Raw genomic sequence first — 18,329 nt, 5'->3', positions numbered from 1 at the left:
AGAGTAGATGTTGATTTAAATGTTTAGTTTGAACTACAGTGACTTGATTTAACTGAAAGGTCCTTTGTGGAACTGAAAGTAGATTATTTCTGACTAGATGTTATTGATTTGGTCTCATTCGCTTCATATCAAATAATTTGACTCAGAAATCAAAACTGTGCTTCTAAATCTGCATAAAACTAAATAAAACCGACATTTAAACGGAACCAGAGGCTCCAAAAGGCCCGAAAGACGTTTTTATTCCCGATTTAAAGTCACTTTTAAACTTTATTTACGCAGCTGTGACTGCAGATGACCGGGATGCGCCTGCGCGGGTGCACGTGGGCGTGTGTGTGCGCGTGCGCGTGCCAACAGCTGAACCTGCGGCAGGCGCGCACGGAATGCGGTATCCGGTAGAAAGTAACGGTACTTTTATGGAAACGGATCAGACGGCAGCCGGTTGGTTCACGGAACGGCGGAGACCCGAGAGTCGCTCTTCAGCCGTTTAACGGAGAAAAAGGATTTAAAAAGACAGAAAATTGAGCAGGTAGATGTGTTTTTATTGTTTAAAACAAGAGTATTAGTCCAGAAGAAGCATTTAAACCTATAAATTATCTTATTTTAATAAGCTGCTTTTAATCTACTATACTTACAATAGAGTTTGCATGTCATTAATGACTGAACAAGTTTTAATATTACAATTTACATGAAAATTATGTGTCAAGAAGAACCATTTAAAACCATAAATTATATTATTTTTATAGTTGTAGATGTGAAAAATCTACTTTTTTAAACTTACAATACATGTAATAGGGTTTACATGCCATCAAGTATTGAAAAAGTTTTATTACAGTTTATAAGAAGGTTATGTGTCAAGAAGAAACATTGAAACCCACAAATAATGTCATTTTAATAGTTGTAGATGTGAAAAACAGGTGCTTTACATTTATTATACTTGAAATAATGTTTGTCATGTCATTAAGTTTGGAAAAGCTTTAATATAAGATTAAGAGTCAAGAGCAACCATTTAAAACCACAAATAATGTTATTTTTATAGCTGTAGATGTGAAAAACAGCTGTTTTTAATTTACTATACTTATAATAGGGTTTACGTGCCATCAAGTATTGAAAAAGTTTTATTATTACAGTTTAAAAAAAGACTATGAGTCAAGAACAAGCATTTAAACCCATAAATTACATTATTTTTAGAGTTGTAAATGTGAAAAATCAACTGTTTTGAACTTATTATACTAATAATAGGGTTTACATGTCATTATGTATTGAAAAAAAATTATAATTACAGTTTAAAAGAAAGCTACTAGTCAAGAAGAAGCATTTAAACCCATAAATAATATGATATTTATTGTTTTAGATTTGCAAAAACAGCTGATTTTAACTTATTATATTTAAAATAGAGTTTACATGTCATCAGGTTTAAAAAAATCTCATTATTTCAGCTTAAATAAAGAGTATGAGTCAAGAAAAAGCATTTAAACCATAAATTATGTTTTTATCGCTGTAAATGTGAAAATCAACTGTTTTTAACTTATTATGTTTATAATAGGGTTTACATGTCATCAAGTATTGAAAAAGTTTGATTATTACAACTTTAAGTCACTAAAATTTTGTATTTTGCTGTAAATTCATCAGAATAACACAAAAACCTTCATGTGTTTTGGTCAAATTAGAGGATTTACTGGAGATTAACAGTTTTTTCTTCCTAAACAACATAATAAGTTGATGTATTTCCACACACTGGGGGATGCTTTCATCGTCCACCGGGATGTTAAGTTATTGTACATTCTGGGAACTGTGAGGTCCAGCGATGCCCTGCATTGTCAGGAGCGGCTTTTGGAGAATGACGTGGTTGATGGAATAATTGCCACCCTGTGCTGTCAATCTCCTCATATTAACCTCATTTTTACCGTGACTGAAGAAGGAAAAAACAAAAAGCAATCACTAAAATACTAAAAAAAAGGTGAAATTATCTGATAAATGAGTGGTTGCTTTTTGGTCTGGGGGTGTTTTATTGTTTTTTCTGACTCCAAAAAGTGAAAATCCTGCATGTTTATATATATTATATAGACGGGAACATAATTAAGTGTGTGTAGTTAATTAAAATACAGCTTCATTCAGATTATGCCACAAATTTAATGTATTTGCTTTCCAGAATTTGAGTGGAGGAGCTTTTTTGGACCAAACCTGAGCGGCTTACATGCTCACATCTCACTGCTGACTTTCCGTTCAACATGTCAGAAGCTTTTGTCCCATTGAGGCCTCCGTGCCTGAGTATAAAAGCTGTTTTTAGGACAAAAAGCAGCCGTTTCAGCTCCTCATTCATTCAGCTGTCGAGCTCCCAGTCTGGACATGTTGTGGAGGGTCTTCAGGCGACATGTGGGAGCCACTTTGAGCTCCGTCCAACTGGCTATCAGTTGTCAGAAATAGTTGTGATCACATGTCCTGGAGCCACAAGTAGATATAAATAGAGTCAGCAGGCCTCAATCTTTCCCAACATACTGAGGAGCAGAGCAGCTTTCTGTGCAATTAATCAAGAAATCTCAAACCATAAGATCACTTGAAGCCTTAAAAATGAGATTTAACTGCAGTTAAAGTCAACTCAGGAGGTTTAAAAGTGTAAAACAAGCTGATTTAGATTAACTGAAGGAAATAAGTTCAATAAAGTCAACATATTAAGTTGAATCTACCAGTCCCATCCACAAGAGACTTGTGTTCTTTGTACGGTTTCTAAGTTTGAAGACTTTTTTCTGCATTTAACTTTGACAACTTACAGCTGTCGAATCCATTTTTGACCAGAATCAGTCCAAAAACAGTCCATGAGTTAAATTATAAGGCAAGGCAAATCCACCATGCAATCCAAGGTGCTTTACAGTGGCAAGAAATATATTCAGACAAATGATTTTAAGGTAGACATACATTAAAATAATAGAAATAAAACATAAAAGTAGACATTAAGATCATAAAAGTGCATTAAAAGACCAAGAAAACAGATTGCAATAAGTTGACATGTGTGTCATAGTTGGAGTTATTTTGATTTTTATGCAAAGAAACAACCAGATGTTAATTCAACAAAGATAAACAGCAACAAGAGTTTCTGTGGACCAATGCATCCTGGGAAGCTTGCTTATGTGCTAGTTTTTTCCCCCTATAAATTTAATTTGATAAGTTGTTCATAATTTTAAACCAAAATTCCTCAAATTACAAGAACTTTTTCAGGTCTCTTTCTCCTCACCAATCACCAAAATACCAAAAAACGTAACATTTTTTAGAAGAATCATATTCAATCCAGTAGATTTCCAGAAGGATCACTGCCATTCTGATTTTTCCCCTAACTGGTTAATGTTTATTTACAACCCTAACCCAGAAGTTTGTTCTACTCACTGGACAATATGTTTGATTGTTTGTCACCAACATGGTTCCACCTAGTCAGTCAGGTCCTGTTTGGTTGTTGTCAAACTGTCATCTCCCAGTATAGAAATTTCTCTCTTGACCAAAATGCATGAAACTCACAACCACATTTTGGAAGCGCTGTTACCATGGCTAAGAGTAAGGGTGGAAAACGATTAAAGTGATCCATGCTCAGGCCATTGCTCTTCAAAATGCAGGAAAACTGGTCAGCAGGTAGCTCAAGTATCTGCTGGGTGCAGAAGTGGTGGCAAAGGTACAACAAAGGAGGATCCTCAAAGACTTTCCTCGCTCAGGACGTCCATCTGGATGAAGAACCAAGGATCTGAAGAGAAAGGCTGAGGGTAGAAGACACCAGTCATATCGGCAACTCAGTCAGAGGCTGAAAGATCTTGGAGAAGATGTTTCTAAGAGCTCTGTGCATCGTTATTTAACAGAGATATTGGGGCTGAAAGCTTTAAGCGGCAATGCGACTCATCAAACTGCGAAAGGAGAAGAGACCAGCAAAGAAGTGCATAACTCTGACTCCAAAAGACTGAGAGAACTGGATTATCTCTGATGAACGTCCCCTCTCTACTTACACTGCTGTTCAAAAGTCTGGGGTCATCCAGACAATTCCATGTTTTCCAGTAAAACTCCAACTTTTATCCATGTGCTAACATAACTGCACAAGGGTTTTCTAATCATCAATGAGCCTTTCAACACCATTAGCTAACATAATGTAGCATTAGAACACAGGAGTGATGGTTGCTGGAAATGTTCCTCTATACCCCTATGGAGATATTCCATTAAAAATCAGCTGTTTCCAGCTACAATAGTCATTTACCACATTAACAATGTCTACACTGGATTTATCATTAATTTAATGCCATCTTCATTGAAAAAAAATGCTTTTCCTTCAACAATAAGGACATTTCTAAGTGACCCCAAACTTTTGAACGGTGGTGTACATGAATTAAAGTTGCTCTAGTTTAGCTAAAATTGATATTATTTCTCCACCAAGGAACGACGGAGTTATGTGACGATCAGCGTCTGTCTGTCTGTCTGTCTGTCTGTCTGTCAGCAACATCACTCTAAAACAGACTAACAGATTTGGATGAAATTTCCAGGGAAGGTCAGAAATGACTCAAGGACCAAGTGATTAGATTCTGGCAGTGATGCAACTTATAGTCTGGATCCATGGATTTGTTAAAGATTTCTGTATCATTGCCCGATAGCGGCATGGCGTCACTGTAACCATGACAACAAGTGAACACTACATCAGCTGCCTGCTGACGATCACATGATTGTGCTCGTACTACAAATCCACCGCTGAGGACTTATCAGGACTGATCCATCAGAAATGATCCAAGGACTGAGCAGCCTTGGAGGAGGACTGCTCTCTCTGAGTGCTTTTCTTGGTCCTTAGTTAATGAATCATGTAAGAACCCTGCGCAGGAGTCTTTCAATACAAGATTCTTCATTTATCGGATAATGTCTTGTAATCTGAGTGTAAAGAAGGTGACTTATTTCATCATTTGACCTTAAAAATTCAGAATTCTGACAATAAAATGTTGAAAACTGTGTTAAATGAAATGAGTCTCAGTCAATTCAGATTATTTGACTAAATTCTGAAGAAAATATTGTTTTAGTGTTTGCAATGAATCATGTATGTACCATCTGCCGGAGTCTTTAAATGCAACATTCTTAATTTTTTGGAATATATCTTGTAATTTCAGTGTAAAGAAGGTGATTTGTTGCATCATTTGACCTCAGTTCAGTTGCAAACTTAACTTTAGTTCTGTGTAGAGCAGACAGTAAAGCAGATTTTTGTGCACAGGAAGACATTTGAACTCTGACTTCTGGCTTCTTTGCAGGTAAAGTTTTAAAGCCCCCGTTTGTCAACTTGTCTCTGTGGTCCAAACATGGCCGAGGTGGTGCAGGTGGCGACTGTAGACGTCCTCCACACGGAGGAAACCGAACCCAAACAAGACCTGAGCGGAGCAGAAAACAAAGAGGACGAGGATGAGGGGATAAGTGCCGAGGATAAAAGTGAGGAAACGTCGAGCACAGAAGATGTGAAAAAGGAAGAAATGGAAAAGGAGGCTCACGTTAACGGAGTTGAGCTGAAAGAAAATGAGAAAAAGGAGAAATCAGAAGCTGTGAATGGAGTCGGAGCAAAGGAAGAAGATACACAACCAGAGATAAATGAAGACGTGAACGTCTCGGACGTAACTCTTAAAAAAGAGGTGAGAGGAAAAAGTCAGTCCTCTGCAGCATCTTGAAGCTTTTCCAGATGATGTAAATGAAATAACCTGTGGTTTTTTTCAGAAACTCATGCGGTCCAGAAAGCCGGTGGCCCGGAGCTACGTGCCGAAGCTGAACAAGGAGAAGGGCGACGTGACGGGGAAGTTCGAGGCGATGCAGAAAGCCCGAGAGGAACGAAGCCGGCAGAGAAACAAGGAGGAGCAGCAGAAGAGGAAGGAGCAGTACATCAAGGAGAGGGAGTGGAACCGCCGGAAGCAGCAGGTGGACAAAGATAAGCCAACTAACCTCCGACTGCATGGCATGAGTGAAGATTCAGCCTACCGTCTTTTATGCTGTTAACACTTTAATTCATCTCATTTAGTGAGATACTCTGGTTTGTGTTTGCTGCTAAAAACACATTAATGTGCACAAAAAGACTGGATCCTTCATTTAAACACAAGCTGATCCATGCATTTTAACTTCCCGAACCCCGAGCAGCAGTTTCTGGGTGTTTTTACTCACTGTGGCTCATTTTTTACTGCAATATTCCTCTATGGAAACAGAACAACCACAGCTAGGAGGAGAGAGATGTCTTCTGTGCATTTAAAGAAAGTTAGAATGACATAAATTACGAAAAAAAAGAATCATTGGTTTTTCTGTTTGCAAAAATAAAGAAATGTGGGAACAACAGGTTCAACATTTATCCCACAGATGTTGCAAATACTGTAAAAAAAACACATAGTGACTGCACATACTACAGATATTTTACTATTTACATTTTAAAATTAGTTTCCATATCTGTTATGTACGGTGGCTGAGAGGTGCAAACCAAATTTACATAATGCAAAACACTTTTACAACCTCCAAGACAAATTTACAAGCGATAAAACACTTTTACAAGTCAAATTTGGTTTGCACCTCTCGGCCACCGTAATATATTCAATTTTTAACAGAATCAGCAGAATCTATAGCAAACGGTCAATTTTTGGCAAAGTTTTAAATTAGATGTAGATTACAGTGAATTTGATGAAAAAAATTTAAAAGGAGGAATTTTGCAGATTTAAGCTTAGATTTTAAGGCAGGCTGATGAGGAGTTCAAGGGCTGTCAGAAAGTCGAAAATCTTTTTACAGATAAATGGTGTAATTTAGCAAATTTTATAAAGATAAAACACCTTGTAAACACCTGTGCTGGTAGGTTTTGTGTGGTTTTGTGGTTTTGAGGGTTAAATTGTCATACAGATCCAAGATTTACTGCCAAGTAAAAGGTCAAATATAGAGTTTTATATTATTTTTTTATATTAGTTTTTATATTATAAAGCTGAAACTACCAGGGCTTCAGATTTATTTTTATATTTTATCACCTTTCATGCTTTATTCCGATCATTGACACATACAGTGATTCTCAAACTACATTCATGATCTCACTTTATAGTAATAAAAACAGACATTTCGCCACAGCTTCATTGATGAAGTAGAAATAAAACAGGTAAATTGCAGACTAGAGATGAAGGATTCAGGCTGAAGGCAGCTTTCCCTGTAGATGGACTGTGGTGAAATAAAAGCTGATCTGGACCAGACTGAGTGGATTATCAGCGATACTCAGGAACACAAACCGTCCCGTCACGGCTGACTGGGCTCGGACACCTACGCTCATCTGTGACGCCGCCGGCCAATCAGAGACCCACCTGCAGATCACATGACCCCCACATTAGCAGGGATTAGTTCCCTGTTCTTGCTGGGACCAGCATGGCTCCTGATGATCCCAGCTAAACCTCACCGTTATCTCCTCAGATCAAGGAGCTGCTCGCCTCCAGCGATGAGGAGGAGGAGGTGAAGCCGGCCAAGGTGGAGAAATCCTACGTCCCTAAAATCACAGGTAAGGAGAGGGAAGGAGGAGCTGGACAGACCATGGAGGAGGGGGAGACTGAAAGTGGGTGTGTTTTTCCTCAGGTAGCGTGAAGGGGAAGTTTGCAGAAATGGAGAAGCAGCGACAAGAGGAGGAGAGGAAGAGGATGGAGGGCGAGAGGAAGAAGAGGGAGGCCCAGGACAACATGGAGAAGGCCAAGATCAAGAAGGAGCTGGCTCAGAAGGCCGCCGAGGTCAGTCCTACCGTCTTTATGTTCACATCTGGGAGTCAGAATGTTTATCTGGAGTGGTGCAGGTCATGGGATCAGGTGTTTAAGAGGCGTTCAGAGCAGATGGAACTCTGGTCGTCTGAACCCTGGAGGAAATAGGTCGACTTCATTTCGAGTCACTGCCGAGGATTTGTGGGAATCTGTGAAATGATTCCAGGTACAGTCAGTCAGAATGTGAGTTTTTGGGCTCATTAAACGTTTTGCAGTTCTTGGAAAGATTATTCAATTTTCTCCTGCCAGATTGTGTAATTACAGACAATTACCTCCTTCTTCTTCTTCTTCTTCGGTCTGATTCTGCTCCTGTATAATCAAACTGACTTTAATATCGCTGTGATGACTCAGAAAAGCTTACAAAGGACACCAGTTGTGGTTTTATTCTGCTTGTTCTTTCTTTCCACATGCGCGATCATTTCCCTCCATCTAATCCCATCTTTTTCTTTCTGTTTGTGACTGTTGTTGTTCCGTCTATCATCTTCATTCTGTCTGCCTCGTCCTCTCTTCCCGTTCATTTTTCCAGTTAAGACGATTTATTCCAGGGTCTCATTCCTTTTGTTGCTGTTTCCTAATTTTGTTCAGTAGTCTATAATTAGTGTTTGGTGTTTTTAAGACGTCTTCATTGGTTTTTCTGTTCCTTTCAGATAAACGTAGCTGTAAAACCACATCTCTGTTGCAGTGATTCTGCTTGACATTTTATTGTTTATGGTCCCAGATTCACATCAGAGCTGGTAGAAATAACAGCTGAGAGTCCTCATACAGATGCTATTTGATATCTTCTTATTTGTCAGTTTATTTTTCATTTCTTAAATGCTGTTCATTGCTGCTCTACATCTGATGTCATCCATAAAATATCTGAAATGATGAACCTGCTTCAGTGTTTCTGGGTCTAATTCTAGGTTGGGATGACAGTTTTTACTTTCTGTTTTTGTTTAAAGACAGACCAAGTCTCTCTGTATTAGTTATAGATACGATGGTTTGCAGGTTTTCTTCACTGTTTGCTATCAGCATTATGTCATCTGCATAACGTTTGATATTTATGATCTAACCTCTGATGGATTCTCCAGGTAAACCTCATATTTTCCTCATGATGTTTTCACCGTGGAGGAGAACAGGTCAGGTGACACATCCCTGTCTGAGCCTCGTTTTATTGGTTGTTCTTCACCAATTTCGTTGTTTAATCTCACTGCTGCATTTTATTGCCAATAGAGTCGATGTTTTACTGTGTCGTGGGTTACCAGTATTACAAAATAAAAGCCATCTTTCCAGGTCTGTTACAGAGTTTTTAGATTTTTATGCGAAAACAGACGATCTTTCAGGGAGGCTACGAGGCGCTCGGTGGTCGAACAGGTAGAAATTATTTATTTATTTACTTCACTGTCACAAAAATATGAAACAGAACAAACATGAAGAAGGAAAGAGAGCTCAGAAATGTCTTCTGATGCCATAAGTCCTTAAAAACAGAAGAAGCAAAAGTTGAATTTCTTTGATTATTTAATGTACAAAAATTTAACAAACCTGGAATCAACATTTTTTCCACGAGTTACTAGCATTAGAAAAAGGTGGATCTCCAGGTTTATTAGAGTTTTTATATTAGTTTTTATGTCATAAAATGTATTATAATGCTGAAAACTACCGAGACATCAGTGTTTCAATGCTTTAATCCAATGATCAACTTCTAAAATGTTCTTTAAATCTCTAAACTGTTCCAAGTTTGCTAAATTATTTCCATTCTCTCTGAACATTACAAACAAACATGAAAAAGACATGACAACAATTAAATCAGCTGAGAATGTAATTTGAAAATTTTATTTCAGTTAAAATATAAAGCTGTTAATACACAAATATCTCTTAAAGTGATTATTTTCTAAAGGTTGTAACAGAAAGCTTCAGTCACCCTGACCAGACTGTTTTCATTTTTATATTTACTGTTTCAAGACAACAGAACGATTGTTCAGACGTCATAATTAAACTAATTAAGTGTTTAATTGTGACCCGTTGACCCAGAAACACCTGGAATCAGCTGCCAGCTGTCCACAGCACATGACCGCCAACTGTTCCCACAGTTTCTCTCCAGAGACAGAATTAGATCCAGACTTCCCTGCTTGTCCTGAATTAGACTCTGACACCATTACCCTGACCTACTGCAGACATCAGACTCTTCTACTCAGTGACCTGGATTCAGATCATCTACAAGAACTTCCATTGAGGGTTTCTTCTCCATGCTTTGGTTAATTTTGTTTTTACAGGAGGGAGACGACACAATCCTGGTCCGTGTGGTTCCGGCAAAGTCCTCCCGACCTCCGGGCAGAATCAGGGTGAATTTCGAGGACATGGAGAAGAACCGAGAGGAGGAGCTGAAGAAGAAGGCCGAGGAGGAGAAGAAGAGGAGATACGACGAAAACAGACGATCCTTCAGGGAGGCCAAGAGGCACTCGGTGGTCGAACAGGTAGAAATAAACGTTGAACCATTCTAACCCTCTACACCTGGGGAGGTTTGTGGGTTTTCGAACCCATTCTGGGTCCATTTTCACTGCAGTATAAAGTCCTGCACCTCTATGGAAACAGAAAGACCACGACTAGAAGAAGAGACCACTCAGAAATGTCTTCTGTGCATTTAAACAAAGTTAGAACAACATAAATCATTAAAAAAACTTAAAAAACTAAATTTCTTTCAGTTTTCAATTTGCAAAAAAAATCAACAAACCTGGAATCAACATTTTTCCCCTCAGATGTTACAAAACTGTAATAAAAAGAAAGAAATGACTGTACATAATACACATATTTTACTTTCCTATCTGCTCAGTGTAAACACAACCCGTAGTTCCACCCAAAAAGTTTTTTAGTAAAATGAGTGTTGTTTGCAGCTTAGTCATCAATGTCTTCATGATTGCAGAAAATAGGGCAGAATTTTTAGTTTTTTACAGAATCTGAATATAGCAAACGGTTTGTTTTTGGCAAAGTTTTAAATGAGACATGTAGATTACAGTGAATTTGATGAAATATTGAGATTTTAGCTCACATTTTGTTATTTTTTTCTCAGTTATTTTGCTGAAATAACTCAATTTTAAACTTAGATTTTGTTGAGTTTTCTCATAGAACGCATGATGATTAGTTTAAGGACAGTCAGAAAGTTGAAAGTCTCTGTTTCTACAGTTTCTGGCTGATAAATGGTGTCATTTTGCAAATTTTATAAAGATAAAGCACCTCGTAAATGCCTCTGCTGATAGGTTTTGGGTTTCAGAGAGTTAAACTGTAATCCAGTTCCCAGATTTACTGCCAAGTAAAGGTCTAAACTGATTTAATTTTAGTTTTTATATTATAAAGTCTATTATAAATAAGAAATAAATCCATAAATAAATCAAACATCTTTGATTATTTAATATAGAAAAAATCCAAAAATTTTTCCACGTTACCAATATTGTAAGATACATGATGGCTTTACATACTATAAATATTTAACTGTTTACATTTTTTATTTGTTTTCTCATGTCTTCTATCTGCTCTGAGGAAACACTGCCTGCAGTTCAGCCGAATACTCTTTGAATTTTTGTCACACGACTGTTTTGAGTCACTCGTGGCTTCATGGTTTGATTTTTTTCACAGAATTTGATTAAAGCAAACATTTCATTTAGAGTTTAAATGAGACAAGCAGACTAAAGAAATTTTACATAAATATCCTGATTTTAAGCTTAAATATGGCAGAGTCAGCTGATCACAGATGATTAGTTCAGGTGCTGTTGGAAAGTTAAAACCTGATGAATCTTTCTTCTTTTATAGTTTCTAGCTCTGATAAATGGTGTCGTTTTGCAGATTTATTTTGAAAAGGAACCCTGCTTTTCAAACCAGCTGGTGGGTTTTGGTTTAATTTTGTTCTGTATGTTCTGAATTTGTTTTTACTGTTTGTTTGCAGCTGAGTCTCGAAAAGCTTTACAGTTACGTTGAGGAGCACAGAATTTTTAGTATTTTACAGAATCTGATTGGAGCAAACAGTTTATTTTTGGCCAAGTTTTGAGTGAGACATGCAGAATAAAAGAATTTTGGTGAAATATCAATTTCAAGCTCAGATTTGGTCAAATTTGGTGACTTAGCAGCATGTCACAGATAATTAGTTCAAGGACTTTTGGAAAGTTGCAAAACTGATGAATCTTTCAGTTTTTACAGTTTCTGGCTCTGATAAATGATGTAATTTTGGCGATTCTTTTAAAGACAACCTCCCTTCAGAGTTGAGTTGTAATCCAGGTTTTGGATTTAACATATGCTAAATATATCAGTTTGGGTAACAGGGAAATTAATCTGCAATAGTGCCAAATTAACAAGCTTTATCAAGACATTAACAACATTTTTCCAATTGCCTACAGGTAATTCCAAAGCTAGAAGAAAACGGTGGCTCCACATAGTACAGACATTTGATTATTTACACTTTAAATGTGCTTCACAACCAAACACTGCCTGCAGTTCAGCCCAAAAGTCCTTGAATTTTTGTCACATGACTGTTGGTCACAGCTGAGCCACTCATAGCTTCACAATTTTATTGAAAAGTGTAGAATTATTTGCTTTTTGCAGAATCTGATTAAAGCAAATAGTTTTTTTGTGTGAGTTTTTAAATGAGACATGTAGAAGATAGTGAATTAAATAGAATATCATGATTTTAAGCTTAGATTTGGTGAAATTTTAATTACTTTTAATTAATTAGATTAATTTTGAAGATGGAACTGAACACCACACGAGTAGTTGAAGCACTGTCTGAAAGCTAGAAAGCCAGCATTTTTTTTTTCTGTTTTTTAGTTTCTTACTTTGACAAAGGTGTCATTTTGGTGATTTTTGTAAAGCTAACATGCCTTTAACCCACCAGCGGATGAGATGCAGCTTTTTAGGATCAGTTTAAAACATCTCCTGTGTTTCTGTTGAATCAGGACGAAGAGGAGAAGCCCTCAGAGAAGATGCAGGTGACTCCTGGGAAGCTGAAGCTGACGTTTGAGGAGCTGGAGAAGGAACGACAGGAGCAGAGGAAAACGCAGGCCGAGGAGGAGGCCAAACGCCGGCTGCTGGAGGAGAAGAAGGCCTTCGAGGAGGCCAGGCTGGGAATGGTGAGAAAACGGGAAAATAAAACCTGAGTTTCTGTGGGAAGATCGAGTGTTTGGACGGCTTTATTTCCGTGTCTGATCAGGGAGAAGATGAGGAAAACGATCAGCCGGCTCAGGAGGACAAAGAGGAGCTTCGTCCAGGAAAGCTGAGGCTGAGCTTCGAGGAGCTCGAGAGACTAAGAGTCGAAGAATTTCGTAAAAAAGCCGAAGAGGAAGCCAAGAGACGAATGGAGGAGGAGAGAAGAGCCTTTGCTGAGGCCAGGAAGAGCATGGTGGGAATTCTTTTATTCATCAGTATAAAATTATCTATATATATAATATTTATTTATTATATATATATAAACTATAATAACTATTATTATAGTTATCACAGATCATTTTCATATTAGGTGACAATTTTCAGTCTGTAAAATCAGAAAGATCTTTGAGTGATAAGTTGACATTTTGTGAAATATAGTCATGTGTTTTCTTTTTGGAAATTAGTTAAATGAGAAGATGTCTGTTTCAAAAAATAATTAAAATATTCTTATTCAAATAAGGTGCAAAAACAATCAATTTACAGACATTTTCATGTTAATTTACAGATTTTTTTCCTGATTTATTAGGACCAAAACGTCTTAAATAAATTAAAAGACCTGTAATCTTACAGGTTTTTCCTAAAATATTATTTACAAATTATTAAGAAATCGATGACCTAAACGCTTTGCAGCCAAACATTTTTATTTTGTCACAATCTAATTATCTGACATTTTATTTACACAACACGAGTCATCTAATTTGGCAGTATTAGTATAATTTCTAAAATAATTGTTGGGTTTACAGAGAATGTCTGTAACTTTACAGACTTTTTTCATCATTGTAAATAAAAAATTAGTATTTTTCTGCAAGACTACATTTTTTTAAGTTTTGTCTTGAATATTATGCTAACTGACTATTTACTCAAGCTCCACATTTAAACTGCAGTTTCATCGTTCTTATTGAACTTTTTTCCAGAAAGCAAACAAAAATAAAAGTCAGACATTTCCTTTCAGTAAGCAGTTACCAAAACGTCTCCTACAAATTAAAAGCAGCGTCATTTTGAGAAGTTCTAAAACTTCCAGCAGAAGTTTGCTCTTGTTTCCTGAAGTGGTTTGTGTTGGTTTCAGCTGGTGGACGACGACGATGAGGTGCTGATGGCTCTGCTGAACCTGGAGGGAAGCAAACCCGGGAAGATTTGTGCCAGTTTTGAGGATCTGGAGCGTCAGAGGAGGGAGGAGGAGCAGAAGAAGGCCGAGGAGGAGGCCAAGAGGAGGCTGGAGGAGGAGAAGAGGCTGTTCGCCGAGGCCCGGAAGAGTATGGTGAGTTTATAGGAGCTGATAAAACGGTGAAAAATAAGGAAAAACCAGAAGCTCTGGATCGTTTTACGACACATTGAAGCTGGTCTGTATAAAAACAAATCCTGTCAAAAATAGATGCATAAATAAACAAAATTAATGAGATTTATCAGCTAATTTAAATACAGTTAAACAGTAGAATTTATGGTCAAGCATTGTGAAGAATCAATGAATATTTGTAAAAATACAGATTTTTTTCATGTGGATTTTATGTATGATTTAAATGTAAGTGAATACTTTTCCTATAAATTTATTAGATATTATTTATAATTTAACAAAACAGGTAAAATCTGTCAAATAATTCTTATTAAAAAACGTTATTTTTTTAACCCCTTAATAGAAATTATTTAAAAATGAAATCAAACTGCAAATATGAGTAAAATATTTTTTGTTGTTGATTTAAATACAGTAAAAATTATATAATTTGTAAGAATACAGATTTTTAAAATGTGGATTTAATTTACAATTTAAATAAAAATTAATGCATTTCCTGCAAATATATTAGATATTATTTATAAATTAACAAAACAGGTGAAATCTGTCAAACAACACTTTATAAATTTTTTTAAATTAGTAAAAATGATTTAAAAATGAAATGGAACTCCAAATATGTGTAAATTTTTTTTGTTGATTTAAATACAATAAAAAATAGATATTTAATTTGTAAAAATACAGATTTTTTTGATGTGGACATTTTCTACAGGTTTGGGCTTTTTTTCTTAATTATTATTGTTTTGTTTTTAAAATTTATTTATAATTAGTACTACATGCATAGTTGTTTTCAGTGATTTTATGAGATATTATTTGTAATTTAACAATATGGACATTATCTACAGTTTTGGCCTTTTTAAAATTAATAAATTTTTTCTATTTTAATTTTATTTTTTACATTAGCGAGTAAAGTAAGACTAGTTTTCAGTGATTTTATCAGATATTATCTGTGATTTACGAAAAAAATTGGAAGTCTATAAAACAACAGTTAAAAATATTTACTATTTTTCTTTCAAATATTGGTAAATATATATCTGAAAATGATGATTTAAATACAGTAAAATATAGTGTAATTTTATACAGTTTATTATAGAATTTTAGACAAGTTCTACATTAAAACACAGACTTTTGTTGAGAACATTAATTTTAAATATTGTTTTCTAGGGTATGCGTGAATGAATTCTGTCTCTAAACAGTTTCCTTAGATATTATCTGTAATTTAACAAAACAGTAAATAAAAAATGGCAGCTTAAAACTGTAAAAACATTCATTTTTACAGTGTGGCAGCAGGTTGTGATTCAGCACCTTTCTAAGATTCGTTATATTGTTTTTTTCCTTTAATTTGTCACCGTGTTCAGCTTCATTTTCAGCTGCTTCGCTTCTCAGCTTTAATTTGGTCAAACAGAGACCTGCAAAATAATATATTTAATTCATTTTAACCCAGTTACACAAAGACACACAGACAGTGCATAAATAAACTTTATACTGTAGTTCATTATTAGAGCTATTAGCAACAACCTCAAAGTTTCAGACATTTTGTGAAATGATGAATAAAATATTTCAGTCATGATGAAAGGAATTTAGGTTTATATTAAACTAACACCTATTTTAATTTTTCAAACTGACTTCATCTACATGTTCTGAACAGCTTTGGAAATAATTATAATATATAATATTAATATATAATATTAAACCAGCTGTAGTTTTATTTACAGACAATAAGCTTCATAGTGGTGAAATAATTACAGCATCTACAAAAACAGCCTAAAAATACCTTCAGTATTTCAAAATATGCAATAAATATGATGATTAAAACTGAAAAAATGTAGATTTTAAAAATTAAATATATCTACTGATTTAGTGAAACTTTTTAAGTAGAAACATTATTCTGATGAGCTGTGTTGATTTATTAATGCTGGTTTTTACGTTTAACTTAATATTTGGAGGAATTTAATCTCAGATTGCTGCATTAGTTGATTACAATTCGACTTGAGGTAAATTAAAAAGATTTTTCTTCTCCTCTGTCTCGACATGTCTGGATAATTAAAACAGGTATTGTTTATTAAAATTCACAGAAATTAAGTGTTTATTTACATATAACACGAAAAACAAACCAAACAAAAATCTAATCAAAAATCTTTATTTTTACAAATGTTAATTAATTATTTTACAGTATATTTTCTTTTTAATGTATTTAAATGTGCAAAAAGTATTATTTTACATGTTTACTGTTATTTTTTTCCTAGTTTTGATAACTAATAAGATCACAGAAAAAAAAGTAATAATTTACATGGCAATAACTGTATACTTTAGTATTTTTGTGCTTTTACCATGTGTGACCATAAAAATTAAACAGTTTCACTGTAATTAAATTCACTAAAAATTATGTCACGGATATTTGCTGTTATTTGAAAAGAAAACATTCTGTATATAATGGAAAATCTGCTTAACTTTACAGTTTAATTGTATTTAAATCAGCTAAAATATATTTTTATTATCATTTTACAGATACTTGTCATTATTTGACAGATAAAATTATGCATATAAAGGATCGAAAAAGCATAAATTTTTTTTTAATTTAAGAATTTTAACTGTTATTTTACAGATTTTCCTAATTTTATTTTTAATTACAAATATTATCTATTAAAATTCAAAGAAAGCAAGCATTAATATCCATGTAAACACTATAAAAATAACAGATAAATGAAAAAACATACAAAACTACAAATCAAAAATCTGCATTTATACAAAATGTATTAATTCTGTTCCAGTATATGAACATAAAATTAACTGGTTTAAATGTAGCTGGCCGAAAGCATAAATAAAGTAATATTTTGGTGCAAACGCTGTAGATATGAAGTTAATATATGATTTAAAAAAGAAGGATGCAGTGAAAGAGTGTCGCTAAATGGCTTGAAATCAGTAAAACAACCTTCACTTAGTATTTCTTCAGCAGACAGCGCTGCTAGCGGGTCTCATGATTATTTCCAAAGCTGGATTCAGACTTCAGATGACTCCTTCTCATGTTTTCTGTATCTCTGGGATGTCCTCATGCGGAACATCTCCACTGCTGTTCCTTTGTCCAAATTATTTCTTTAAGAGCCCTGGCCTGGATCAGGAAAAGTCTGGAGATGAAACAGTAAGAAAACTTCCATTTCCAATGTGTATTCTAACGGAAGAAATGAGAGGAACCACCAGTTATTAATACATTTGTTATCCTGAATGAAGAACAAGGGAACAAAGGTCTACAGGAGATGAATGATGGGATGTTTCTGCATGCATGTTGTCTTTACATGACATGTGCATGATAAAAACTGTCCTGTTTAGTTGTTTTTCTGTTTTCACAGAGTTCAGTAAGTATTAAACTAAGATTATTTTGCAGTTTTTTGACTTCAAATTGCAGTAAAACATCAACATAACGTGTCTCTATGCCTTTGTTGGTGTTCAGGTGCTGGACGAGGATGAAGAGATGGTGAAGAGCGAGTCTCAGGAAGCTCTGCATCCCAAAAAACTGGAGATGAACTTTGAGGAGCTACTGAAGGAGAAGCAGGAAGCCGAGAGGAGGCACAAGGCGGAGGAGCGCAAGAAGAAGCTGGAGCAGGAGAAGCAGGAGTTTGAACAACTGCGACAAGAGATGGGCGAGGTGAGTGTGGAGTGGCCGGAGGTCTGAACACCGACATCAGGACAGATTTAAAACAGCCTTTGTTCTGCAGGAGGAAGTCAACGAAAGCTCCGACATCGTCAGCAAAGAGTACCAGGAGCTGACCAAGCTGAAGAGAACCGGATCCATTCAGGCCAAAAACCTCAAGTCCAAGTTCGAGAAGATCAAGCAGCTGACGGAGGAGGAGATTCAGAAGAAGATCGAGATGGAACGAGCTCGGAGGAAGGCCATTGACAACGAGATTAAAGAGAGAGAAGCTGAGAGGTTCCAGGAGGTCAGAAGCTTTCCAACAAGACTTTAACAGTAGAGCTGATTTGGTTGTAGATATATTTTATTTTATTGTATTGTAAATAGGCTGCGTTTGCATGTTCTCCCTGTGCATGCGTGGGTTTTCTCCGGGTACTCCGGCTTCCTCCCACAGTCCAAAAACATGCTGAGGTTAATTGATTACTCTAAATTG

The 18,329-nt window shown here is 35.6% G+C and overlaps 1 protein-coding gene across 3 annotated transcripts in view; it reads left to right on the top strand.

The window, feature by feature from the left end:
* Positions 1–376: 376 nt before the first annotated feature.
* nexn (nexilin (F actin binding protein)) overlaps positions 377–18,329 on the top strand; it is a 23,261-nt gene continuing 5,308 nt past the window's right edge. For all 3 annotated transcript variants that reach the window (XM_055016166.1, XM_055016164.1, XM_023270165.3), the window contains exons 1-11: positions 377–526; positions 5,259–5,630; positions 5,713–5,910; positions 7,420–7,504; positions 7,579–7,727; positions 10,007–10,207; positions 12,674–12,847; positions 12,928–13,116; positions 13,990–14,181; positions 17,657–17,851; positions 17,922–18,143. In XM_055016166.1, the coding sequence (XP_054872141.1) occupies positions 5,307–5,630; positions 5,713–5,910; positions 7,420–7,504; positions 7,579–7,727; positions 10,007–10,207; positions 12,674–12,847; positions 12,928–13,116; positions 13,990–14,181; positions 17,657–17,851; positions 17,922–18,143 (1,929 nt within the window). In that variant the 5' untranslated portion in view covers positions 377–526; positions 5,259–5,306. The remainder of the gene's footprint in view (positions 527–5,258; positions 5,631–5,712; positions 5,911–7,419; positions 7,505–7,578; positions 7,728–10,006; positions 10,208–12,673; positions 12,848–12,927; positions 13,117–13,989; positions 14,182–17,656; positions 17,852–17,921; positions 18,144–18,329) is intronic.

The sequence above is a fragment of the Amphiprion ocellaris genome, chromosome 2 (assembly GCF_022539595.1).
Source record: "Amphiprion ocellaris isolate individual 3 ecotype Okinawa chromosome 2, ASM2253959v1, whole genome shotgun sequence".
NCBI lineage: Eukaryota > Metazoa > Chordata > Actinopteri > Pomacentridae > Amphiprion > Amphiprion ocellaris.
The sequence above is the reverse complement of the archived record's forward strand: the minus strand, read 5'-3'. Positions and strand labels throughout refer to the sequence as shown.